The sequence below is a fragment of the Silurus meridionalis genome, chromosome 24 (genome assembly GCF_014805685.1).
Source record: "Silurus meridionalis isolate SWU-2019-XX chromosome 24, ASM1480568v1, whole genome shotgun sequence".
NCBI lineage: Eukaryota > Metazoa > Chordata > Actinopteri > Siluriformes > Siluridae > Silurus > Silurus meridionalis.
Window position 1 is genome coordinate 12,757,285 of NC_060907.1, and position 27,403 is coordinate 12,784,687.

The 27,403-nt window shown below is 39.6% G+C and overlaps 2 protein-coding genes across 2 annotated transcripts; one reads left to right on the forward strand and one right to left on the reverse strand.

Annotated features, from left to right (window-relative positions):
• zgc:64002 (uncharacterized protein LOC393330 homolog) lies at positions 1-4,097 on the forward strand. Its single transcript, XM_046837791.1, has 3 exons — positions 1-262; positions 401-608; positions 2,610-4,097. The coding sequence occupies exons 1-3, from the start codon at positions 103-105 to the stop codon at positions 3,040-3,042; spliced, it is 801 nt and encodes a 266-aa protein (XP_046693747.1). The 5' UTR covers positions 1-102; the 3' UTR covers positions 3,043-4,097.
• An 8,953-nt stretch (positions 4,098-13,050) lies between these two features.
• pwp2h (PWP2 small subunit processome component) lies at positions 13,051-27,333 on the reverse strand. Its single transcript, XM_046837792.1, is given in 22 exon segments — positions 13,051-13,457; positions 13,630-13,704; positions 14,180-14,330; positions 15,772-15,990; positions 16,403-16,468; positions 16,872-16,980; positions 17,135-17,282; positions 18,333-18,513; positions 19,410-19,560; positions 19,681-19,828; positions 19,932-20,080; positions 20,183-20,319; positions 21,565-21,635; positions 21,775-21,918; positions 22,361-22,409; positions 22,412-22,634; positions 23,316-23,451; positions 24,767-24,910; positions 25,011-25,110; positions 25,188-25,282; positions 26,339-26,451; positions 27,176-27,333. Coding segments are annotated over 22 exon segments (2,802 nt in total). The 5' UTR covers positions 27,194-27,333; the 3' UTR covers positions 13,051-13,282.
• Between the last annotated feature and the right edge of the window lie 70 nt (positions 27,334-27,403).

Sequence of the window (27,403 nt, forward strand, 5' to 3'; positions counted from 1 at the left end):
GAATGTTGCAAAATAATTTAGGTTTCGTTTTCGTTTTTACTTCACTCTGAAGAATTATTCGTACTAGCAAGTCCTTCACTGCTTACTGGAAGAGTTTTCATCATGGCCCAGAGCTCTCGTTTCACCGAGGCTGATTACTATCAGGAGCATTTTGACTCGAGAGCCTACGTGAATAGTTTTTATGGTCGCCCAGAAGGTCACGACGACGAGAAGAATTATCTTACGTGCATTTTGGGTTGCCTGAGCAAAACTTTTTTATCTGGTAAGATCCTTATGATTTTTTTAAAATTATTTTTCAAACCCCATTACTAAATTGTTCAGTGTTTGTACATTAGTGACTCCTGCCAGTCACAAGGTTTTTCATTCTGATTCACGTGTGTCTCGCGCGCTCACGTCTCAGGTCGGTACAGAGGTCGCAGGCTGATTGAAGTGGGAAGCGGACCGACGCTGCACACCGTAATCAGCGCGTGCGAGTACTTCGAAGAGATCGTGCTGTCTGATTATACAGACAGGAATCGGGAAGAAGTCGAGAAATGGCTAAGGAACGAGGATGGATGCTTCGACTGGAAGCCAATCTTTGAATATTTCTGTGCAAAGGATGGAAGCAGGTGAGAGTTAAATCAATAAAACTAAATGCATGCACCATTTCAGATCATTTGATAACACGATCAATGAATTTTCAATGTGCAATTCACTGGTATTCTTGAGATCAAGATGCTGATGAGCATTCACACCAGTATGGTGACATTGTAAGTGGAATTTGTACAGAATTTGTTTCAAAAAGTCATGATGTTTGTTTCATAACCTTAGATCATGGTCATGAGGAAGTCTACCAATCTCTGTGTAATTGTACAAACAAATTAATGACTTTTTGCCAAATCTGCAGGAGGAGAAGCGAAAAAAAACTTTGATAAAAAGCAAAAGAGCAGAAAATCAATTGATGTCTAATAGGTGCACAAATAGCATTGAACTCATCTCACCAAAAAATCCAAAGTTGTCTGGCTTTAAAATTTTTAATTCATGGTTCAGTATTTATGACCATAAAAACAGGCTCAAATTTGACCTTCATTAAAAGCACATGGTCCAAATTTAGTCAGGACACTCAGACCTATATAGTGCATAGAGTAATATAGGAACGGAAATGATGCAGACTCTATACAATATAAACAGTACTCAGCTTTCAGGTTAAAATATCACAATTCAGCTGGAGTATTGTTGTCAAATTGTTACTGACTGACAATTATAATAAAGACACTCAAGCACACATTAGTGAAGTCCAAATATTCTGCATGATTGCCACTTTAATGTTTATTACATTAATTTAACCTCACTGATAACACTCAAACCAACATTAAAAAAATATTTCACAAACATTATATGGAAAATTTGTAAGAATCCTGCACAAATGGACACCCAATATGCCCAGTTCAGACTGGTCAGTGGTGTACACTCATTTGTAATTTCCATGGCTTTCAAACCAATAACCTAAATAAAACTTGTGGCTTTTTAACTACTTGTACCACAACTTAGTAACACTAATTAAAAGGTTATTTAATCAAATGTATTTTAATCTTAAATTAAACAAGATGGAATAAGTAAGTAAATACGATTTAGAAAGTGTTTTATCATCCATGAAGTAAAACCTCACCAAATAAGGGAACATTTTGCCACCACAATTTAAGAATTACCATAATTTCCAGACTATAAAGCGCACCCATATAAGCCGCACCCACTGAATTTGACAAAGATTTTTATTTTAAACATAAATAAGCCGCATTGTCTACATTATAACTAATGAACTTTACACAGGCTTTAACGAAAGACAGTGTCTGTTACACACGGTGTAACGGGTGAAATATGTTGCGCTTCCTTTAAGAGCAGAGCGGTATTTTGGGAACAGCCTGCCACTGCATTTTTCCGCTATTACTGCATGTGTGCAAGACTGAGGATTATATCCTAATTATTTATTATATTTGATGCTCATTTCTAAGTTCCTTTGACTAACCCGTTGCCAAGAAAAATAAAAAAGCACGCGTTTTGGAAACCTGTCTGTGCTTATATGATTTCTGTTGCAACTGGAGTTAGCGAGCTCTCCCATGACCCAGACTCAACGCGTTACAACGGCTTGTATCTAAACAGTAGCCTACCAAGAAAGTCATTGTTCACAGTCTTCCTCCTTCCTTTCACAACTATTTCTCTCCGGAGTTTATCTTTTGGCATCGTCGTGCGTTTAAAAAAAAACGTTTTTTCTCCCGAAGCCGTGCAGCTCAGAAAACAGGTGAGGTGCGTTTTTTCGTTTCCGTTCAGAAATTTCATTGGTCTAATGTTATGGGGTTCAGTTTTTTGGCTTGAAGTTTGTGAAACCGGGAAAAACCCAGGAAAAATTCATAAATAAGCCGTTCTGTTGTTTAAGCCACAGGGTTCAAAACGTGGGAAAAAAGTAGCAGCTTATAGTCCAAAAAATACGGTACTTCTTAAACTAACAATATACTTATAATTAAATTAATAAAAATGTATATATAAAAAAATTACTTATTATAATAAACTACTTCTAAGAAATAGGAAGATTATGACGAACACTGTATAAAAAATGTCCACTCTTTCCCCAGCTCATCTGATTTGGAAGTGAAACTGAGACAGAGAGTGAAACAAGTGCTAAAATGTAACGTCCTCGCAGAAAACCCTTTCCACCCAGAGTGTGTTGAACCAGCAGATTGCGTAATAACATCCCTGTGTCTCGAGGCGGCGTGTAAAGACCATCAGTCGTACAGAGATGCAGTCGGTAGAGTGGCAAATCTGCTTCGTCCAGGTGGCGCTCTGGTGATGATTGGGGTTTTAGGAGAAACCTTCTACTCTGTTAATAAAACCCGCTTCTCCTGCCTCTCTCTGAGCAAAGCGAATATTGAAGATGTTCTCCGAAACTTAGATGTCACTGTGCAGGAATTTAACATATTTCCAGCAGAAGATCGTGAAAACAACAAAGTTTCCGACTTTGAAGCTTTTTTCTTTCTGGTAGCTCTGAAGTCTACAAAGGCGATATAGGCATGTGATCATAGGCTTGCAGGTTATAAATCATACTGCATTGCTTAACACAAATAATGTCAACTCAGATACTATGGAAATATACATTTAATTATAATTATATAAAATTTAACCCTTAATCTTTTAGCTTTAAGTAGTGAAATGATAGATTTTAAGTAAGCTTAAATGATGGTACTTGACCAGCATATAATTAACATATATAAGTATGTAAATAGCTCAGTTATTAGCTCATTATTTCTATAAAAATGTTTCTTTTTTTTTAACTTAAGCAAATCCTGTGTTTACTGCACTGAAATTAATGATGTGTAATGATGCTAAGGTGTGCTGAACTGTACATTCAGGTAAAAATTTGGATAAGAAAAAAAATAATTATCCACTCAATAGTTACAAGTACAGAATAACTAATCTACATATTATTAACAATGTTTAATAAGATAATTGATTAATTGTAAACAGCAATTTACACTAACCATTAGTCACCGGATCCGGGGCCTATGTCAATATCCGCACATTCATTCCTTCACACTGGAAAAGTTCTGGAGTTCTGGCTGGGATTCACATTTATAGTTAGTTAGCTGAATATGTGTAGAGCAAAACTGATGGAGATATTATGGCTTTTATTAAACACTAATCAAGCATTGAACTACCGTGTGATGTGATGGCAGCTCTAGTCAAAGGCAATTCCTGCTTCTCAGCTCCACAATATATATAAAATATTTCATAACATACCTAGTCTGTAGTCATTTAATATGCTGTAATTTGTAACCATGAAATGTACCATGTTGTTCAAGCTGATCAACTAGAAATAAGACAAAAATGTTTATAAGATCTATTGCATGTTGTATTTTTTTGTTTTTGCATGTTTTTATTTTTCTGCTTTCAGTTTTTATCAAAAATGAATGAAAGTTAAAGCTGAATTTTTGGTAAAATGTGATTAATATGATGTAAAAACACGATCAGTCACATTGTTTTTATAACATTTACATAATGCAATATCTAACATTTAATAATGCACACTTGTAATAATTAATAAAAATAAATAAATAAAACAAAAACTTCCTCAAAATGCTGGTGTTTTTCTGCTTTTGTAAATTACAACGATCAAACACAATCACCTTTTTTGTTTGTTTGTAGAACCTTTTAACTGTTGATACCACACCTAGAAATTTGCAAAATTATACCATTATTTAAACCTGGGGTGGACAATTGTTATTCATTTAACAGGGTGAATTTAAATAATTCTCAGATATTTCTTACAAGAATATAATTTCAGTATTGTCCAAATCAACGAGCATAGTCACTAGGGTAGTTCAGGGACACAAACCAAGAAGTACACTACCCTACATCCACATGATGTAAAAACACTTCTAAATGAATGTTGAGATGAATGAATTGACTTTGTCCTCTTTTTAATTATGTCTTCTTTGTCTTAGTTAGCAAAGCATCGCACAAACACACATATACCCATCCAAGGACACATAAAACTTCAAGATAGAATACAGTTAAATGGTCAGTAAGTGGATGTATGATGAACCAGTGACGGAATACAAAGTACACATTAACAATGAAAAGTGGAATTGTTATAATAGATCTCATAAATGCACATAAGGATTTTGGCACTTCAGCTGCAATTATGTATGATGTTACGGGTACCGGGTTGTGGCGCCCGTAGACAGCTGTAAAAAACTGAAAAGTGGAGAACAAAAGGATGACACAGAAACTGTGGCTTGCCTTCATTACATTTTTCTCAGTTATGAGAGAGAATTTCCAGCGATGCATAGGCAAACTAGTCCCATTGCCCCCCCCATAGGCGCATGTATGTGTTACTGTTTTACATTGCATGTTATACAAAAATAAATCTTGAAAAAAAAGATTGTATATTAAAAATAAACTACATAAAAACCAACTAATACACAATGTGGGCACACCTTCGTGGGCATCACACGCTCCCCGACAAAATGGCTCCTGGCATCCCTTTAAACATATTAACCAAACATCTTAAACTGTTCTTGAATCATAAACATCCTTAGTAATCGAAATTCTACTCAATAGCAAAGCGTTGTGGATGGAATATATGTGACTGGTGTATGGTGGGTATATGGTGGGTATATGGTGGGTACGGTGTCTGGGTGTACAAGATGGGTTGTAAACCTGGTAGACTCATTGGGGTAATGAATGACATGGGCAGGTATGGGGGTGAAGGGAGATGGGTGATGGGCGTGTATGGGGATAAGTGAGCAGAAACTGAGTTAAGATTAGTGTGTGACTGTGTTGGTGGTTAACCTAATGTTTTATAGGTGAGAAACTTGCCTGCCTTTCACGTGTCGACCTTAGTTCCGACTTCTTAGTTCTGTGTGGTCTTGCTCAACAAGATGGGTTAGGGGTCGACTTTCGGTGCTGGGCTCCACATACTGGTTGCCTCCATTTTCTTCCATAGGTCTAGTAAGATTATGTAGGACCTTATCAGTGCCTGGGGTAGTTTTACTTTCTGAAGGTGCCAGGATAAAGCTTGGTGAATACTCAGGTACAGTAAAAGGTGTGCTACATACAGGTTATGGAGCTGCACAGAGGTTCCTCTGAGGAGAGGTAGATTTCTCAGGATGAGTAGGAGGCCCTGCCTCCTGTGTCACTGAAGGGGTTCTCAACCAATACCCTGGGTTGTATTCATCATCTGAATCCGAGTTATCACCCTTATTGGTGCCCATTTGTGTGGCCCTTGTCTTACTGTGCATTGATTCTTTCCAGTGATAGGTCTGGTATGAGGTACGGTGATGTCGAGGGGGACAATGTAAACAGGATTGTTGCCCAATTGTTGTTTAACACTGTAGACAGTCTTCTCCCAATAGGGTCTTAACTTGCCTGGGCCCCCACATTCACTGAGATTCCTAACCAGAACCCAATCATCTGGTTGTTAAACCACTCCTTTTGCTTTTCTGTCATAAATTACCTTTCCTCTTGCACTGGACTTCCTGCTGTTTTCACTGGCAATCCGGTAGGCTTCTGACATTCTTTCGACCCATTTTTCGGCATAGTCTCTAGGTGAATATGACTCCTTGTCTTCAGATAACCCAAAGAGTAAGTCAACTGGGAGATGTGGATGACGGCCATAAAGGAGGAAAAAGGGTGAATAGCCAGTTGATTCATGTCTGGTGCAATTATATGCGTATATAACATGTGGGAGGTGATCCTTCCACCGCAGTTTCTCACTTTCAGTCAGTGTCCTCAACATTTCGAGTATGGTGCGGTTTGGCCGCTCAGCTGGGTTTTCTTGCGGTTGATACGGCGTTGTCCTGGAGTGGGCTACTCCCGACAGTTGCTGTAACGGTTGGAACAGTTTATTCTCGAACTCACGACCTTGGTCATGATGCAGTTTGGCGGTGTACCCAAACCAGGGTATAAAGTTGCTAAACAGGTGTTTGGCCGCAGTCTTACCGCTCTTGTTCTTTGTGGGATACGCCTGTGCGAATCTGGTGAAATGATCAAGCACTACTAGAATGTACTCATAACCTCCACTGCTGGCTTCCAAATGCAAGTAGTCAATGCACACAAGCTCTAAAGGGAAACTGGATGTGATGCTGCCCATTGGTGCACGGATCTGGGTGGTAGGTTTCTTTGCCTTAATACATGGACATTTTCAGGTGACATAGTCCTCTATTTCTTTTGCCATAAAGGGCCAGTAGAATCTCTCCCTAGCAAGGTGTAGGACTCTTTCTGTGCCCATATGTCCCATCTCATTGTGCAGATATTTCAGAGCAAGCACCCTATATTTGCAGGGGAGGACCAACTGCTTCTGTTCCTTAGTTCATCAGTAAAGGAGATCATTTTCCAAATACAGCCTACTCCATTCATGAAGCAGCTTTTGAGCCACTCCTCTCACTGTTTTTCGGATTGCTTCCGTCAATTTAGTGCCAGACAGTTTTAACTCCCTTATCTGGTTTATGGCTTTATCCTCTTGCTGGGCCCTCACAAGACCCTCATGGTTGATGGGCAGTATGTTGGAGTGAGGCTGTTGGAGCAGTTCAGAGGTGGTCATATTAAGTGCTGCCACCCAGGCTACGTCCTTGCTCTTAGCTGCCTGACTCCCATCCCATATTGCACGCACTGCCTCATCTGTGACTTCCCGAGTGCAAGTCATCCCATATGTCTTTATATCCAGAGGCAGGCGGGACAAAGTGTCTGCATCTACATTTGACTTCCCAGGCCTGTATTTAATATCAAATCTAAAATCAGAACGCTCACCAACCCACCAGTGACCGACCGCATTGAGTTTCGCCGTCCCCAGGACATAAGTCAGCGGATTATTATCTGTATAGACAGTAAAGTGTGGAGCATAGTATAAGTAATCGCGGAACTTCTCACACACTGCCTATTTCAGTGCAAGGAAATACAGTTTCCTACTGTGCAGATGGTAATTGCTTTCTGCTGGTGTGAGTGTTCTTGACCCATATCCTATGACTCTCAGTCTGCTATTCTGGCGCTGGTATAGGACTGCTCCAATTCCTCGGTCTGAAGCATCGGTATGTAGGGTGAAAGGCAAGTGGAAATCAGGGTATGTCAAAACAGGTGGACTTGTCAAGAGAGTGACCAATTGTTCAAGGGCTTCCTGGTGTACAGCAGTCCAGCTAACAGGTTCTCGGGAGGGTAATTGTGATCCCCCAGCACTTTTACCTCATACTGGGATCCGGGTTTTTCCTGACTTCGTTTAAAGTAGCTCATAGATCGGCTTTGCAATTCAGGAAAAATCCTGAATGTATGAGCAGTAATAACCCAGGAATCCAGTCAGCTTCCTCACCTCACCAACTGTCTGTGGTGTTTTACTCGTCAGGGTTTGGACAGCTTCCAAGTCACGGGGGTCTATTCTGATCCCCTCAGCTGACACAAGACGGCCCACATACCTGACTTCTTGTTTGAATAACTCGCATTTCTCTGGCCTCAATTTTACTCCGTGGCGCTGGAGAGCCTGTAGAACCCTGCGGAGCGCCTCAACATGTTCATCGAATGTCTTTGCATAGCAGAGCACATCGTCAAGATATGGGATGCAGCACTCGTCTCTGAGAGGCCCAAGCATTTCTTCCATGCTTCGCTGGAATGCTTCAGGGGCATTCGACAGTCCAAATGGGACACGGACCCATTCATAAAGCCCCCAAGGAGTGATAAAGGCAGTGAAATAGCGGGAATCTTCAGCAACAAAACCCTGTTGATAGGCTTTGACCTGGTCCAATATGCTAAACCAGGTATTGCAACAAGGGTGTCTGTCAGGTCCTGTATCCTAGGTAGAGGATGTCGGTCAGGGACAGTCTTCTTGTTCAGGAGGCGATAATCAATGCACAGCCTCAAGCTTTCATCTTTTTTTCTGACGCAGACAACTGGAGCAGCATACGGGGACTTGGATTTAACTATCCAGCCTCTGAGCAACAGTTCCTGTATGTACTCTTTTACCTCTTTAAAGAGTGGCTTAGGGACTGAAGAGTAAGTCCTTTGCACGGGTATTGTATCCTTAAGTGTGATCGACATCTGTAGGCTTTGTATGCATCCAATATCGTTTTCGCCTTGTGCGAAAGCGCCAGCTTCTTCACGAAGCATTTCACTGACCACTAACCTTTTTTCCTCGTTAAGATGTCTAAGGTCAACATTAGGTTGCCATGGAGGTGGGCTGGGGCTATCAGGGGTTAAAACAGCACTGTTGATGGTTACTGTGGGTGTTGGGTTGTTGGGTTGTTCACCTTCTCAACAGCATGAATGTGGCCAAGAGCTGTCTTTCTTGGTAAAAGGATGGAGTGTGTTGTGTTGTTTCCAACAGTTACAGCTACATATGGCTTCCTTGGGTTTTGCACCTCCAACAGAGCATCGCCAACATCCAGGTCGGCCAGCAATGCGTTATCGTCAGGTTCAAACAGGAAGGCTGAATCAGTCGAGTCCATGCTTGGTGGGACTTGCCATTTTATCCAGGCTACTTGACCTGCTGGAATGGCAACATCTTGTCTGCCAGTCCGTATATGTCCACACTGTACAGAGGGTTTACTGGCCTGGATGAAGCTTAACAGAAGCTCTGTCAATCATGCTCACCTGAGCTCCAGTATCTAGCAAAGCAGTCACAGCTAAACCATTCAGGTTACAGTAGGTGAGAGCTTTTCTCCCAATGAGTTTGGCAAGACACCCACTTTTGCTGTTCGGTAGGATGTGAAATGGTGTACCAAAGGTTGGGTTTGTTTGTCTGACTTTGAACTTCTGTCATGCCTTGTGCTTGAGCTTGAACGGCTGTCACACTTTGTGTGTCAGGCTCATTGGTATGGCAGGTGTGTCTGGGACTTTAGGGATCCAGTCACTGTCTGTCCCCCAACAGGGACTGGCTTCAGTTTTCCTACTGCACCGTTTTCTTCAGACAACCCACTACTCGATGACCGTCTTCGCCACTACGGAAACAGTGAGTGCAAGCAGAGTATTTCTGTTCAATGCACTTTTGACATCCATATGGTTTCTCCCTCCTGTCATTTGTCTTACCTCTCTGTGCATGCCTGACTTGTCCTGGTTTTTGTGTTTGTACTGACTGTTGCATAACCTCTACAAGGCTGGTCAGCTTCCCAGGCCTTGATGTACAGTATGGAGGAAAACATCCTTAACTGTGCTTGGACTGTACCTCACATCTGTATCAGCATGTCTTGAGACCAGCAAGATTTTTTGCTTAAACCCTATTGCTCTATACAGGAATTGTTGAGGTGTCTCATTGTCCTTCTGTTTGGTGCACATGAGCTTCTGGAAAAGCTCCAAGGTGTTTTGCTCACCGAGGTGTGAGTAAAGGAAAACTTTAAACTCTTCGATAGTCAGATCTTCCTTGTTTATAAGCATATCTTTGAAGTTTCCAGGTTTTATTGCCTTGAGGACAGCTTTAACAATTTCTGCATCACTAAATTGCTCCTTTACCCCTTCTTCAATCTGGCAGCAAACATTGTTATAACTAATGTCTGAACCATGATCTCCAATCTGACCACCCTGAATCTTGAACTCTCTACGATGTAGATAGGACAACTCTCTTAAGGAGAACAACTTGTCATGAGCAACAGTTGTGGGATATTCACTCAAATGTCTAATGTTCAATGTGTCCCTATTCTGTGATGTGAACTGTGACTTTGCAGGTGAATGGAGTGTAGACTGCAGTGTGGAGGTGGGTATGTACTGTGTGATCTTCTTACTAAGTTCCCCATAGCTAGCCAGTAATTTCTGTGTTTCTGAGTTGTGTGTGTTTATAGCTGTGTTTGCTAAAGGGTGTATTGCATTAGCATCAATTGCAACAGTCTCACCATCAACTGGATTTACATTAACATTAGCTTGAGTTTCCTCACCAGTGATATCAACTTGTACGTTTGACAGTGGAACATGTGAGACAGGATCACCTTTTACACACATTTGTATGCCAGGCACATGACTCTGAATAGTTACATCAACTACCTCTTTCAACTCTAACAGGTGAGCTAGGCCTTTATCCTCAGACTCTTGCAAGTGCTTACTGTGCATGAAACTGCTGATGTAGTCGAAACAAGCCTCCTCATCCATAGGTGCCAAACGAGACTGGTCCACCCCTGACACAGGACCCAGCGACTTTGCAATATGGAACAGTTCATCTGCAGAAAGGGTGAGCAGGCCTTTCTTGATGGTCCACACCAAGCTTTTCCTCTCACTGTCTGCCATGAGTGCTTCCATCTTTCTCGCAATGGGTCACACGGCCTGGAACCGTATCGAATCTCTCTCCCCAATGAGTGGCTAGTTCCCTGGCTGGTCACCTTTGGTCCCAGGTGTCTGTATCACCGGATCATCTTCCACCCTGACAGCGGAGAAGATCCCGGACGAGCCCCCAATAAACTGTAGCAGGTACCGGGTTGTGTCGCCCGTAGACAGCTGTAAAAAACTGAAAAGTGGAGTACAAAAGGATGACACAAACTGTGGCTTGCCTTCATAAAATTTTTCTCAGAGAAATTTCCAGGGATGCATAGGCAAGTTAGTCCCATTACTCTCCACCCAGCCAAAAACTTAGAGGAACACAGTTGTATAGACTGACTATGGATGTGGTACCATTACATTTTGCCCACACTTGACCTAGGAGACCCAAACCTGTTCCAGTTAGAGTGGCCTGCAATAGAGCTCTGTTCTCAACCCTGTTTAATACCTTTGGGATGTATTAGAATGCTGACTGCACCCCAGGTCTCCTTACCCTGTCAGTATCTGACTTTACTAACACCCATGAAGCTGAATGAGTACAAATCTCCACAAGCAGTGGGGATAAAAGTGGATCAAGTGCTCTTACCCAGCTTGTCCTCTGAACCAGCTGGTGCTCTGGTGGCTAGCAGGGGAAGACATTGGGGTATCTACATTCAGTGCTGCTGAGCTTACAGGTGCATCTCAATAAATTATCATTAAAATGTTGAATTATTTTAGTAATTCAATAGAAAAACGTGAAACTCGTATATTATATAGATTCATCACACACAGACCAATATATTTCAAATGTTTATTTCTTTTAATTTTAATGATTATGGATAAAAACCCAAAAACCAGTATCTCAGAAAATTAGAATATTGTGAAAAACGGAGACTCGTGGTGTCACACTCTAATCAGCTAATTAAATCAAACACCTGCAAAGGTTTTCTGAGCCTTTAAATAGTGTCTCAGTCTGGTGGAGGCTACACAATCATGGGGAAGGCTGCTGACTTGACAGTTGTCCTGAAGACGATAATTGACACCTGCACATGGAGGGTAAGACACAAAAGGTCATCACTAAAGAAGCTGCTGTTCACAGAGTTCTGAATCCGAGCACATTAACAGAAAGTTGAATGGAAGGAAAACATGTGGTAGAAAAAGGTGAAACAAAGCCCATTCTAGAATTTGGGTAGATTCACAAAGAGTGGACTGCAGCTGGAGTCAGTGCTTCAAGAGCCACCACGCACAGACGTATCCATTTTGCATTTAATTTGGAAATCAAGGTCACAGAGTCTGGAAGAAGAGAGAAGAGGCACAGAATCCAAGTTGCTTGAGGTCCAGTGTAAAGTTTGCACAGTCAGTGGTGGTTTGGGAGTCATGTAATTTGCTGGTGTTGGTCCATTGTATTTTATTAAGTCCAAGGTCAGCACAGCCGTCTACCAGGAGGTTTTAGAGGACTTCATGCTTCCTCTGCTGACCAGCTTCATGGAGATGCTGATTTTATTTTACAGCAGTATTTGGCATCTGCCCACACTGCCAAAAGCACCAAAAGTTGGTTAAATGACAATGGTGTTGGTGTGCTTGACTGGCCAGCAAACTCACCAGACCTGAACCCCAAAAAGAATCTATAGGTTATTGTAAAGAGGAAAATAAGAAACAAGAGACCAAAAATGCAAATGAGCTGAAGGCCAACGTCAAATAACCCTTGGCTTCCATACCACCTCAGCAGCCCCACAGACTGATCCCCTCCATGCCACGCTGAATTGAAGCAGTAATTAAAGCAAAAGGAGCCCCACCAAGTATTGAGTACATATACAGTAAATAAACATACTTTCCAGAAGGCCAACAAATCACTAAAATGTTTTTTTGATTGGTCTTATGAAGTATTCTAATTTTTGATAGTGGATTGGTGGGTTTTTGTTAAATGTGAGCCAAAATCATCAAAATGAAAAGAAATAAACACTAGAAATACCATTCTGTGTGTAATAAATCAATATAATATACGAGTTTCTCTTTTTGTATTGAATTACTACAATAAATCAACTTTTTAATGATATTTTAATTTATTAAGATGCACCTGTATATAATGAGAGCTCAATCCAATGGACTTGTAGATAATGGACACTCACCTGCATTTTTTTTAAGTAAGCTTTAGGATGGTTGCCACCTCCTTCAAGCACAGACTGATTCTCCAGACAGTCAAATTCAAAGGTCTGCAACCAACTAAAAATAAAAAGGTCCATCTGGTGTACCAGGGAGGAAGTTTTTCCCCAAAATAGACAACAAAAATGCTAACAGACAAAAAAAAAACAATGATAAAAGGTATTGAAGTATTTAATTGTTAGACACACAAACATGAACTGTAAAAAAAAACCTGATGGTAAATAAATTCCGTTATCAACATATCAAAATATGATAAATAGGTTCAGACAGGGTGCATGTGTTCAGAAAGAGCTTCATTTTCCTGAACTTGTGGTGCCACCAGATTTTATATTGTTTCCCTGCAGTTCTTGGTTCAAATGATTTTCATACTGTGTTTATTTTCTGTTCAGTTCTCAACTATTAGTGACTCAGTTATCATATCCTCCTCTTCCTCCTCTGAACCCATGACATCTGAAGAAGCCTCCTCATCCTCGCATAGGGAATCGGTTGCCATCCTCTTCATCCCTCTCTGTTTGGACAGAGCCATGGTGTAGCGAATAGTGTACATGTTCCAGTCACAGCTGAGGGGAAAAGCATTGGTGTAATCAATAAAAAAAATTAGACATTAAAAAGTCACTTGTCTGTAGTAAACATTAGGCCTTAATGAAATTAGAATCTGGTGCTATTTAGCTTTAGAAAAAGCATTTTTTTTTTAATTTCATGTTTTTGTGTCAGTGGAGTTTCTGGACTCACAGTTTGGAGAGATCATCGTGGTGTTTCTGGTTGCTCTTCATCAGCTGCTGTATAGTCGGGAGTATTACTGATGACCTGCCAAACAAATGCGCTGATTAAATCCGCAAATATGAATTATATTCTACAAACTCATCGGTGAGAGACAGTAAGGAAGAATTGTCAAATTTTTTTGGACTGTACTTAAATCACAGTATCATTATAGGGAGATTTTTTACTTCACTAAATTTTATGTGGAATATCTGACTTTTTACTTCACTGTGTTAAATAATAAATGTCACAACATCACAAGCGAAGCCCCATGTTTCACGAGAGATTTTATGAAGAGTGAGGGTTCTCTCACTGTAACTGCCTGTAACAACAGAAACCTCCTTTACAACAATTGTATGATGTGCAGGAGAATGAAACAGTGCATTGTCATGTCATGTTACTGCACACTCTGCACATCGGGTAAATCAATGTTCCATATTCTGATTTCGAAAACAATAAGTCAGTTCTAACAAAGTCAACTGCACAGGACTGAAGAATGTTGAATACTGTTGCTACTCCTTACTTGTTCTTGAGCTTCTGCCCGTGTAAAGTTAGGAGGTTCTGCACCCACGTGAGGTAGAAATGCAGATGCCTGGACTTCTCCAGAGACGTAGCCACAAAGTCCAGCAGCTTTTCCACGTACACATCTGGCAGGGAGCTGGACACCACTTCGACTTAATGAGCAAGATAGAAGCCCACAGTTAAAAATATGTAATCTTTTTTTTTTTTTTCTTTTCTGAACTGTACAACCTGAACACAACACACACATTACTCATTCATATTTAACCATATTATACCGTTTACATGCTTTTTTTTTGCATCGATTGATGCTACTGCTGTTTTTGCACTGCATTGTGTTTGTTTACGTGTACTCTTGTTCATAGTCTTTTAAATGCTCTTTTTACAGTACTGTATAATCAGAGTGTACAGTAGGTTTGTGTTATGTCTATCTGTCCTACACTGTCTTGTGTTGTCTGTCTGCACTGATTTTTGTCTGGAGAAACATTGTGTACCACTGTGTATGGTAGAAATAACAATTAAAGCCTCTTGACTTTTTCTGAAATCAAAGTTCCAGGACTGTCCTGTCCTAACAATCTTCAGCAAGATTCTTAATCATCTGACTACTCCCAGATTAGCCAGGAGGCTCTGGCACAACAGGATATGCATGAGAATTAATATAACGGTCAAAATCTAGATTTCGTAACACTTCTCTTTCTTAACAATTCTACTTGAATGTAGAGCAGTTAGTCTTCTACTGACTTGCAGCATATTAAATTGTGCATGGTTTTGTGCTACAGTTAGGCTCTTACACAAATATATGTGTGGAGTCAGAACATACGCCAGTTTGTAAAATACACCTATGCTACAGAGATACTACAGAGATTGTTATTAGGGTAGAGGCTGTGCTTTGCAGTTTCTCTTTGACAAGCTATGTGAGTGCAGGGCAGTGGTGGTCCATAGTTAAGGCTCTGGGTTACTGATCATAAGGTCAGGGGTTCAAGCCCCAGCACTGCAAAGCTGCCACTGTTGAGCCCTTGAAAAAGGCACTTAGCCCCATCTGCTCCAGGGGTGCACACAATCTGGGATATGCGAAAATGGGGGAGTGGTAGCTCAGTGGTTAAGGTGGGTAATCAATGGGTTACTGATTGAAAGGTTGGGGGTTCAAGCCCTGGTATCACCAAGCTGCCACGCTTGGTCCCTAGAGCAAGGCCCGTAACCCTCTGTGCCCCAGGGGCGCCGTATCATGGCCGACCCTGCGCTCTGACCTCAGCTTCTGAGCAAGCTGGGATACGCGAAGAACAAATTTCACTGTGCTGTAATGAATATGTGACAAATAAAGCTATTCTTCTTTATTCTTTATGTGACGAGTAAGCCCGTCTGACAGACCTTAACATTAATTGTAACTATAAAACAGTAAAAGTATGACTATTTAATTCATAAATTAATGTAATCTTTGTGGTTTTCTTGTAAAAAAAAAATAGTTTTCTGGCATAAGGAGTAGTTTGACATCCAACAATGAATGACTAGCGGTCAATTCCAGGCATTTCATTGCCCCATTCTTTTGTGAAATCTCAGCATTGAACATGATGTACATGAATGAAAATTTCTACTTACTTTGATCATAAGGCACAGTTTCCAGCACTTCACTAATGAGAGCCGTCTCATTCAGGCGGAAAGCGAGCACAATTGCTGATGTCCACTCTTTCTTCCTCAGCTGACGTCGGATGCTGTTTGGGGTGACGTCCATGTCCAGGTCATAAGGATCAAAAACCAGCGAAGCGTCTAGGGAATAAATAAGCAAACCTTCCGTGGTGGCCGCCGCCCAGTTGCGTCCTGATTGAAAAACATTGACAATATATGATTTTGCGTTCCAACAAAGATGTGCCATGATTGTAGAACAGAAAAGCGGCAAAAATAGTTAGGATGAAGAACTTAGATGCATCCTGATTGCTAGAGAAATGAAATACAATCCATATGCGTTATTTCCTGAGGTGGTCAGAGTGAACAAAACTGGCTTTAGGAGCTGAACTCTGGACCATTTTTTCCAACAACCAGATTATCAGATTTTAATGGCGAAATGTACATGTAGTGACCATGTAAACCTGTTAATACTAATAATCAGATTTAACAACATTCAGCGTTATAGATTCTGCGATTTGACTCAGCTCGCTCAAACTGCTGTAAACTGAACACATACATGTTTATTTTTTAATTTAAAATCCACAAGAATATTAAATGTACGTACCAGTGGGGGAAAAGCGGAGCGAGGAAACACGAATCTCTGGCTTGAACCGTCTTGAGCTCATGTCACCTGAAAGTGGGGTTTAACAGGTTAGGGATTTTATAGTAGGACTTTCTTTACTTGCAGTATATAATCTTATATTACATTTCACTCTGACGTAATTTTCTGATATAACCTATAGTCCTTCTCTCCATTAATAATCACAGAAAGTCTCTCTACAGTGTATCCATGAGATTTTCATTTTGCTTTGTTACATTACAAAATGCATTCGTCTGATTAGTATTAGTCTTAAATTGCATGAAGTTCATACACAAGTCCTTGCATAGTAGCAGTTTTTATAGAAACAATAAATGTATTAACAAAAATGACTACAATTCATAATCATGATGTAATCTTGTTTATGCTGAATAAGCAGGTTGAGCTTATATACTTACCTTCCTAACCTCTAAAAAGTTCAAAATGTCTCTCTCACCTCTTCTGACACCAGGCAGGCTGAGTTTAACTCCATCCCCATCCCCTGTGCCTTCATCCACTAATGCCAAGCTACCGAACTCGGTCATCTTACGCCTGTCGAGGAACTCCTAACAGTCCACGGTGACATGCGAGAGTTAAAAAGGACAATGAGAGCTGAGCAGACATCAGCAGCCTTAACAATAATCTAAATGACAGAAAATATCAAATGCAAAAAAACAACATCCTATTCCAAGAAGTAAGATGATCATTATATGACTGTACCTCCATGGCATCTAAAGACATATTGCAGGAGATTTCAAATTTCTTCATGAGGATCTGCTCCTTGATGTTGTAAATGCAAACAAACTTTGAGTGGCCACCGGCCAACATGGACTCTCCATCAGCAGAGTAACACAGTGAAGTGAAGGCCCTAAAAAATTAGAGTAGAGAGCGTTTGGAATTTTTTTTTTTTTTTTTTTTTAAATACTCTCGTGTTCAATTAAAAAAAAAAAAAACTTTCAACACAAAAAACAGATGAAGCGCTCCTTCGTAACTTTACTAATCATTTTTATTTTATACAGCTTTTCTAACACTTTGAGTAAAATCCTTTTTATTATTATGATTAAATCCTATTTGATTTTATCTTATTTGATCTTGATTTGAAAAGGATCTGTAAGAGTGAAAGGGAAAGTTTATAGATCTGTGGTGAGACCTGTGATGTATGTTTTAGAGACAGTGGCATTGACTAAAAGACAGGAGGCGGAACTGGAGGTAGCAGAGCTGAAGATGCTGAGTTTTTGTTGGACTGGATTAGAAATGAGTTTATTAAAGGGACAGGGCATGTAGGACGTTTTGGGGGGGACACAGTGAGAGAGGCCCAATTGAGATGGTTTGGACCTGTGCAGAGGAGGGACATGGGACATATATCGGTAGAGGAATGCTGAGGATGGAGCCACCAGAAAGGAGGAAAAGAAGATGTGGGAAACTTTTACTGAAAATGCTGATAATTTATAAAACATGAGAGCCAATGGTGTTCCAGCATTCTTTTGCAAGATAATTTAAAGAAAAAGGGGGTTGCTGTGTGAAGGACTTGATTTACCTATGAGTATAAAAAGGAATGTAAATTGTTAGCTTTGTGGTTAGCATGTTAGACTTCTGATTGGAAGGTTGAGAGTTTAAATCCTAAAGCCCTGCTTAGTTGTATAAATGGGAAGTCGAATTGCACCTACCAAATGCGGATTTCCAACATGAAGATTTTTATTTTTTAGGTTGAGTAGGTGTTTTTGATCAGTGTAATGAATGAACTTTTTCTAGACTCTGCACCTTATTCCTTTTCAGAGCTGCTCCTTGTAATCTTTTGCCTTGAGTCTGTCAGTACTTCATTTAATAAAGGCTTTTGTGCTTTCAAATGAAACTCTGCAAAGTCATACATGGCAGGAAATTTTGCCCTGAAGCTCATCTAAGCCTTAGAAATACTCACTTGCCCTTGGCTGATTGTTTTGCTGTGATCTTGTCGGTCTCTTTGCGACCCATCTGCAGGTCATGTCGGCCGGCGATGGAGCCGGTCTGAGCCGCTGTCTGAGGATTCCAGAATGTGATCTCGCCATCCAGAGTGGCCACGGCCAACTCCTGGCCATCAGGACGATACGTCACTCCCAGACCTGGACAGAAGGGAATAGTCTGATGCATACTCTCCAGGACGGATAGTGAGTTACTTAACTCACTATCTACTAATTATAAACACACAACTTCTAAGTGCTTATGACCTTGTTTCCTGAAAGCCCTATTAAACTTTTAGCAAAATCTTGTTTCGCTTAAATTAAATACTAGATAATAGAATTACACATTGCAAAGTTAACAATCTGGAATATTGCATATTTTAAATATTGCATACAAGTAATAAGAATATATTTAAACATGAAGTTTGAATTTCTGCTTCTTGTAACTTTAGGTTTGCGATATAACTAATATAGCATAATCCCAGCTAATTAAGCACCTAAATGTACTTTATTACCGTACTTAAGTAATTTTTTTACAACTTTCTAGTTTACTGAGTATACAAGATAAGTAACTTAATCTCTACTCGTCGATATTTATATTTCGATATATGAATTTTTACTATATTTTAATTGACAATGACCAATTACATTTTGCACAGCAGTTGCCATGCCTTAACTATTCTGCCGAAGAGGCGATTTTGCAATCGACATTTAAGATACCTTTTTGAAAGACTGATTCATTTGCGTTGATCTTAATAAATGCAGTGTTGAAGTGTACAATTTAATAAAACCTGAATAAAACCTCACAGCTGTTTTTGGCTTTTCACTAACATGCATCTTGGTATTGAGGACTATAAATATGACTATGAATAAAATACTCAAGTACTGTTAAAATCAGATACTTTAAGACTTTTAGTCAAGACATATTGGAATTGATTTTCATGTACTCTGTACACGTCTGATAACCATGCTAATACGTATGAGCTTAAACTTGCCATGTCCTTTTTGGACTTCTTCTTCTTTTTAATAAAGTAACATTCCCCGTTTTTGTGTTTTACCATCAGAGGTGAGCCGTAGGATTTCTCTGGTTTGCCAGCTGTCCCTCATGTCCCACAATCGGACTGTTTTGTCCCAGGACACACTGGCCAACACAGACTGTATAGGACTAAAGCACAGGCTGCTCACTGGCCCCTCGTGACCACTCAGCACCTATCATACAGACAACACACACATTTCACTGCTACTATATTTGCTCCACTTACATTCTACATTTTACAGTACTAACTGCTATTAGCCATTATTACAGTTTACAAACAAGTTCAGACTGACCTCCAGAAGCCGCCCAGTCTGCATGGACCACAGGAAGATTTCAAATGAATCCTGAGCTCCAGCACACACAAGTTCCCCACTCGTATCCACTGCTAGTGAGGAGAACTGTTTCGGCCGAGGAGAGGTTAGTGTTCTGAAGTTGCGGTACCTAAAAAGAGAGAAAACGAAAACTCACAATACACCTTTTATCAAGGGAAAAAAATAAAAGGGTAACTAAATTGACATCAATGTGTTTTTGTGTATTCAGTTACCTGTGCAAATCGAAAGCTCGGACAGTGCCATCTAGCGAGGCGCTAATCACCACAAAGCCACTGCTAGTAAAGATGACGTTAGTTATGCTGCTCGTGTGCTCTGTAAATGTGACGAAACACAGGCCGCTCGTCGTGTTCCACACTTTCACCTGAAAATGATTGATGGTGGATAGAACCGAGTGAGATATACAATATAAACTCAATGCACGATTAACTCATTTTACATCAGAAATTTTAAGAAATGAACTGACCTTGCCATCATCTCCGCCGGTGACCAGATACTGTCCATCAGGAGAGTATGCGAGAGAGGCCATGTTGTTGAAGTGACCTTGCTGCTTAAACACATAGGATTCACTTTGCCACTCCCAAACCAGCAGCTGTCCAAGACCTTTCAATCAAACAGGCAATGTGGTAAAGATTTATATAGACAGCAAACCATTTCACCATATAATCCTTATGTGACAACAGGATCGTTCTAACAGGATTAGATCACTGCAGAAATATCAGTAATGCCATTTGAAACTGACTCGATTGACTACATTATTTTCTTTGGATCTCTGCATCAGTCACAGAAATGGGATGTGTTAATCACACAAAGAATTCCAGGTGTAACACGCATCCCTCTTTAAAATAAATTGTTTTAAACATGTCTAACTAAATAACTTGCTGCCAAACCCTAGGAAGTGTCACTTCTCTCAAAGCCCTTTAATGTGTCTATATTTTATGGATCAGTGCTTTAAAATCCTTCGGCTTTAGAAAGGACAATTTAGGAGCGACTTTAACACAACTGCACATTCATGCTGGTACAGGAAAAGAGTTTTAGTTAATGTCTGGGATTTTCACACACACACACACACACACACACACACACACACACACACACACAAAAACCCACAATACTAAATTATTTAAAACATCCCCTGAGTGATCTTGCTGATGAGACATGTCAAAGGAGAATGGCCAGTCGGGTCTGAAATTCTTCTTCTTTTTCTTCTATCGGCTTCTTCCATTAGGGGTCGCCACAGTGGATCATCCGTCTCCATACCCCCCTGTCCTCTACATCTGCCTCTTTCAACCCAACTACCTGCATGTCTTCCCTCACCACATCCATAAACCTCCTCCTTGGCCTTCCTCTTTTCCTCCCTCCTGGTGGCTCCATCCTCAGCATTCTCCTACCGATATACCCCATGTCCCTCCTCTGCACACTCAATTGCACCTCTCTCACCTTGTCTCCAAAACGTCCTACATGCACTGTCCCTCATAATAAACTAATTTCTAATCCTGTCCATCCTAGTCACTCCCAACGAAAACCTCAACATCTTCAGCTCTGCTACCTCCAGCTTCACCTCCTGTCTTTTACTCAATGCCACTGTCTCTAAACCATACAACATCGCAGGTCTCACCACAGTCCTATAAACTTTCCCTTTCACTTTTGCAGATACCCTTCTATCACAAAGTCTTAAATTATACAGCAACTAAAATATCAAAATTTTTACAACCATAATGAGGAGAACAGTTGTGAGATGCTGAGCTGAGAACATCTCAGAGCTTCTCTTACCCACCCCACCATCACCCCTTTTGCCCATAACTAAAAGCAGGCGATAATGTGCTACTGTATAGGTCAAATTTTTACCTGAACATCCAAAGCCAATCCAGTCTCCAGTGGGGTTCATAGATATAGCTGAAATCCTCTGATCTGAAATACTGGTGGTTTAAACCAAAAGAAAAAATGAACAAGAAATAAATTGTATTCAATAATATAACAAAAGTCTTGATATTAGCTAAACACACACACAGGTCACAGAGGTTAAGAATTCCAGCATAATGGTACATTTGGCCAAACCTGAGTGAGTGAATGAGGTTGAAGTCCGGCAGCTCATGGAGGTGGAAAGCTCCCGAGGCAAAACCCGTCACCAGAATGCGCGTCTCCTTGTGGAAAGCTGCTGCTGTCAGGTTGTTGTATTCACCTTCTTTGTTAAAAAAGTGTCTGTGGTTAATAAAAAAAAAAATTAGGGAGAAAATAGACGAAAATTAGACAAATAATAAATAACTCAATTTAAAATCAGTATGGAAAAAAAATTGTTTAAATAATATTATGAATCTTAAATTCCTTGAAATCCATCACAGATTTGATCATGAATTTGCCATTAATAATTAAATGCAATTTAATTTTGCAAAGTTTAGTCACAAATGCATATAATATTTGCATGATTTAATCTATCATTTATCATATATAGACGATTATTATAAAAAGTTCAATATGATAACTGTTTTATGTTAACACTGGAATTTATATATTAACATGCATTGAATCACATACTGTGTATTGTATTGGCTTTTTAACACTCCACGTGAGTCAACATTTTTAAAACCTGCTGTTCTATAAAAGTAGGATGTGGAAGCAAAAACAGGCGAAAGGCTGCACATACTTGCTTTTCTGCTTGTAGCGGACGTTTTTTACGCCATCCACTTCTTTCGCGCATCCGTGCACCCTTTTATCACCTCTCCCTTTGGCTGTCCGTCTTCTCCCATCAGTTCCTCGATTTCATCATCTTCATCCGCTTTGGATTCTTCTTCTTCCCGTTTCTTTCGTTCCTCCTGCATCTTCTTTCGCTCTGAGTATTTGGGTCCTTTGAACAAGCCATCGAGCTCGGTGTCACTCTCCCACACACACAGAGTGCCGTCCTGACTCACGGTGTACAACTGCGTAACAAAAAAATATGCTAGCTCTGTGATTACTTTTTCCCCCTCATGTACTTTAAAACAGGGGTCCCCAACCTTTTTTGTGCCACGGACCGGTTTCATGTCAGACACTACTTTCAGGGACCGGCCTTTAAGGTGTGGCGGATAAATACAACAAAATAAAATTATACGAGCGCCAAAAACTGGTATTTTCTAAGTATAATAATAAATGTGAATCCACTGTGTTGTTTTTTGTTCATTTTGCTAGCTTGGGGGTTTCAATTTAGCGGTAATGTATTATGTGTTAGCAGCCAGAGCAGCCTCTTTAAGAAGGTAGTTGATGTAAGTAAGACTTGTGACTGAGGCATGCATCTTGACGTGCATCAAGAGTGAGTTGTAGACAGATGTGGCTAAAAAAATCTGGTAATTTTCTAAAATAAAACATAACCGGTGCCGGTCTGCAGCCCGGGGGTTGGGGACCACTGCTTTAAATCACATATACTTAAACATCAAATAAATGCAGCTGGAAATTTGTGTAGTTTGACTGTCAAATAATTTCAGGTTACTATATTTCTGTGTATTTCTGTGTGTGTGTGTGTGTGTGTGTGTGTGTGTGTGTGTGTTGGAGTAACTGAACACTGGGAAGTTTCCCAATATGTTCACCACAATCATGTCAGCAAACACAAGACACTAAAAACCTACGTCCAAACTATCCTTCTCGAAGAAACATCCCACAATGATGTCCTTATGTCCTCCTATAGAGTAATAGATCAGATTCGCCCAACGTTCCGCTCCGAATATCCACGTGCTCATGTCTTTACTCCCCACTGCAAAGCACCTGAGACAACAACACACAGATTAAAACATCACCATATAAAACTGAAACATGTTTTTGGTAGTCAGTTAAATGCTAAATGGATAAAAAAAAAAAAACATTATGTACAGGATTCTTTAATAGCATTGATCTATTTAGAAAGTAAAGGTGGGTGATATTGGTTAGGAATTTTTCTCTGTCCAGTCACTAAGATAACGGCCCAGAATTCGTATATATGAATTCATTATATCAATCTCTCCGATAGAATTCTGGTTAGCATCATACCTCAAGAATGAGCAGCTGTGACACTTATAAAAAGGATAAACAAACAGAATTCAACGTCAAGAGCAAATGTGTCTAAAGTCATTCTTCTTTTACGCCTCCCATCTCGTTTAAAGTCAACCATACCTCCGGACAACACTCTCCTAATATACAGCTTCCGACTTGGAAAGGATCAAGTCTAAAACATGCTTCCTGGTGGAGACGTGTGAAGACAGATGGACCCATTTTTTCAATTGTGCCGCAAGGCAGTTTAACATAAATGGAGAAAAAAACTATAAGCCAGTCTCTGTGTACATGAGCTCATCAATACCCATGTTTGGCTAGTATTGCTATGATTGCAGAGAGAGAGAGCTAGAGCAAAAGAGAGAACACTCCCACCCAGACAGCATGGTCTCAGCATGGATTGCTGGAGCATTTCAGAATTTAAACAATTTATGTGAATATTAAATCCAGGGACCCCTGGTGGTCTAGTGGTTAGGATGCGGCACTCTCACGCTGTGGCCCGGGTTTGATCCCCGGTCAGGGAACCAACCCCAGCCACTCTTAGTGCCGGTCCCAAGCCCAGATAAATGAGGAGGGTTGCGTTAGGAAGGGCATCCAGCGTAAAAACATGTGCCAAATCAAACATGCGGAGGATCCGCTGTGGCGGGAGAAGCCGAAAGAAAGTTTTATGTGAATATTAAATCCAAAATGGAAAAGAGTGATAGCAGGAGTGATTTGTGATAGAAGGGTATCTGTAGAAGTGAAAGGGAAAGTTTATAGGACTGTGGTGAGACCTGTGATATTGTAGGGTTTAGAGACAGTGGCATTGACTAAAAGACAGGAGGCGGAGCTCTAGGGGTGGAGGTGGCAGAGCTGAAGATTTTCATTGGGAGTGACGAGGATGGACAGTATAAATTCATTCATTCAATAAACTATAAATCCTTATATTTAAACATTTTCTTGTGATTCTTAATACATTCGGATGGCCTTTATTATAATCTTAATTCATTCAGCCCTAGTCTAAAGACAGTATGTGCTAGCAATAGGAGTGTGTTGCTCGGTTGTGGAACTGTACTTGGAGTCATCGGTCCAGTCAATGCAGGTCGTCTCATCGAAAGGTCCATAATAACTCTTATCCAGAGAAAATGCATTAAAAGCCCGGTTCTTTCCAGGGGCATGGTACATCAGAGCCACATTTTCTTTAGTAACCACAAACTTCCTATTAAAAAAAAAGAAACAGAGAATATAATTAATAAGACTTTGGGTAAATAAGTAGGCTCTGAACTTAAGTGTGTTTAAGTGTGTTCAGATCGACTTACTTGCCATCTGGAGAGAAGCGGATGCTGTTAACCGGTTTGTGAAAGTGATGATGGTGAAGCACAGCTCGAGTCAACAAGCTGACCAAAATGGCCGCTCCGTCTACCACACATCAATTAACTTTAGGGACCTGTTTACCACTTCATTTGTCATAGAAATCATAAAATAAACATGTATACCTTCATCGACAAGTATAGCTGTATTTCCATCGGGTGAGAGTCCGACACAGGTAATATTCTTATTGGTGCTTACGGGTAAGGTCTCAGACTTATTACTGCAACAACAGGGACAGTGTTAGTGTTCATTGCCTGAATGCTGATACCAGATAATATGCACGAAAAAAAAAAAGCAGCATGAATCAGCATATATTTAGAGTGTGTACCATTCAACTCCTTTGTTTATAAATCAGTTTATCATGTAAACAAGTTCGGACAATCTTATGGACCCTCGTTCACTACACATTGAGACAATGAGGACTTGAAGTTCTAGCAACATGAGTCGTAAAATCACATTTCTAAACGACAGGTAGGACCGCGATCTTTTTGAAATGTTTGTTTTATCAGTCATCCCAATTATACAAAATATTCACGTCATACATGTAATAAAAACGCAGATGATTAAGCTAACATATATAGACATGTATAGACTTTTTTTTAAATTAATTACACTAAGCATATACAGAACATTACAGTTAATAATTTAAGAACCACAACAACTATTACCATCATTTCAGGCTTGTTTTCGCTTTCTTATTAAAATGATCACGGAAGTAGAAAGGACAAAAACTCTTTCGTATAAAAAAATAAAGAAAAAAATAAAGAAAAAAAAAAAAAAAAAAGAAAAAAGAAAACAACATGGATTTACTGACAATTACAAAGCACTCATACTGGAGACTTTTTTTGTTTAACAAAACCTACATAATTTTGAAAAAAAATTGCGATAGATTATGATGGAAGTTCACATACAAGTCCCTGTGAATGAAAATTTTTTGTCAAAATGATTATATTTAAAATAACAATAATAATAAATCAAGCACATTAAAATATAAAAAATATTTTTATTATAATTATATTATTAAAATCTAAAATTGTATTTTTATTCATTTTTTTAATATTATATAATTATATTTTAAATTATATTTATTATATAAACCTGAAATTTGTCTGGCAACCATAACTATTGTTAATGATACTCTAATGAAAAATTATCCAACACCATTTCACTTTTTTTGGATTTGGCTGGTTGGATAGTTGGCTGATAAAGCAGCATGTTTTCCACTGGAAAGTTATAAACTGTGATGGTTAGAAATGATCAAACGTCCGTCACTTACTTCTTCAGGTCGAACACAGAGATGCGGTTTCCAACTGGACTGATGACTGAATTCCCATCTTTAGAGAACGTCAGATTTCCGTGACGATACACGGCCCCGAGTAAGTTGGAAAACTGCAAACAAGAAGAAAACAAATTTGTCCCACCAATTTCCAAAAAGTTCATTCATAACCCAGAATACTAATGGAGTTTTTTTGTAAATTATTACTAAATACGTCCACACTAAAAATAGGGTATTCATGAAAATCCTGTATATTCAGAAAAATTTGTGTCCCACTCACACTCAGTGCAACTAAGAATTACCAAGTACTGATTAATAGATATGTTTATATGTCTTATGTCTATATTATATAAATAATATCTGGCTTTATATTGAATGCATGTCAGATTTCTGGTACAAATTGGTGTTTGTTGCCTTTTATATCACTGATCCAACAAAACTATGATATTGTACAATGTATTGATCTGAGCTAAGACACTTCTCAGACATGATATTCAAGCTGGATCTGTTTTATTCTCTAAAATAATTCAATACGTCTCTTCTAAAGCACTTTTCAGATGCTTTACAGAAAGATCAGTACTGTAAATAAAGACATAAACGGAGACTTATAGTAGTTGGTTGAATATAAAGTGTCTGTAATTTTATGATCATCTCAAAAGCCTTTAGACTGATTTCCCTTTATAATGTTTTTATGCATAATCATGTAATAAATGTTGATCCTATAACGTAACTCTAACTAACCCTATGTTAGCTAGCTAGCTTACCGAGCTTTCTCTTCTACCCTACAATAAAAGATTCACTGTATTCATATTTAACTTGTTATGCGTCAAAACTTACCTTGTAGGCAAACTTCATCTTGGTATCAAAAGGCGTTTATATATTTACATTATCCACGTGTAGACATAAGCAGAAAGCCTGGGGTACACAGCCGCCTGTTCCTCCAGCACAAACACGTGTGGATCCGTGTGGGTCTGTTGACGAGGAGTGTTTCCGGGTCAGACTTTTCAACTTTGACAAAATAAAATGACACGATAACGTTTTACGAAATCGATTTAAACCCAACAT

What these genes read in the sequence shown, in the direction of transcription:
- zgc:64002 (XM_046837791.1), top strand. Translation starts at nt 103, where the DNA reads ATGGCCCAGAGCTCTCGTTTCACCGAGGCTGATTACTATCAGGAGCAT. An exon ending in GAGCAAAACTTTTTTATCTG is followed by an intron (nt 263 to 400) that starts GTAAGATCCTTA and finishes CTCACGTCTCAG; the next exon opens with GTCGGTACAGAGGTCGCAGG. An exon ending in TGTGCAAAGGATGGAAGCAG is followed by an intron (nt 609 to 2,609) that starts GTGAGAGTTAAA and finishes CTCTTTCCCCAG; the next exon opens with CTCATCTGATTTGGAAGTGA.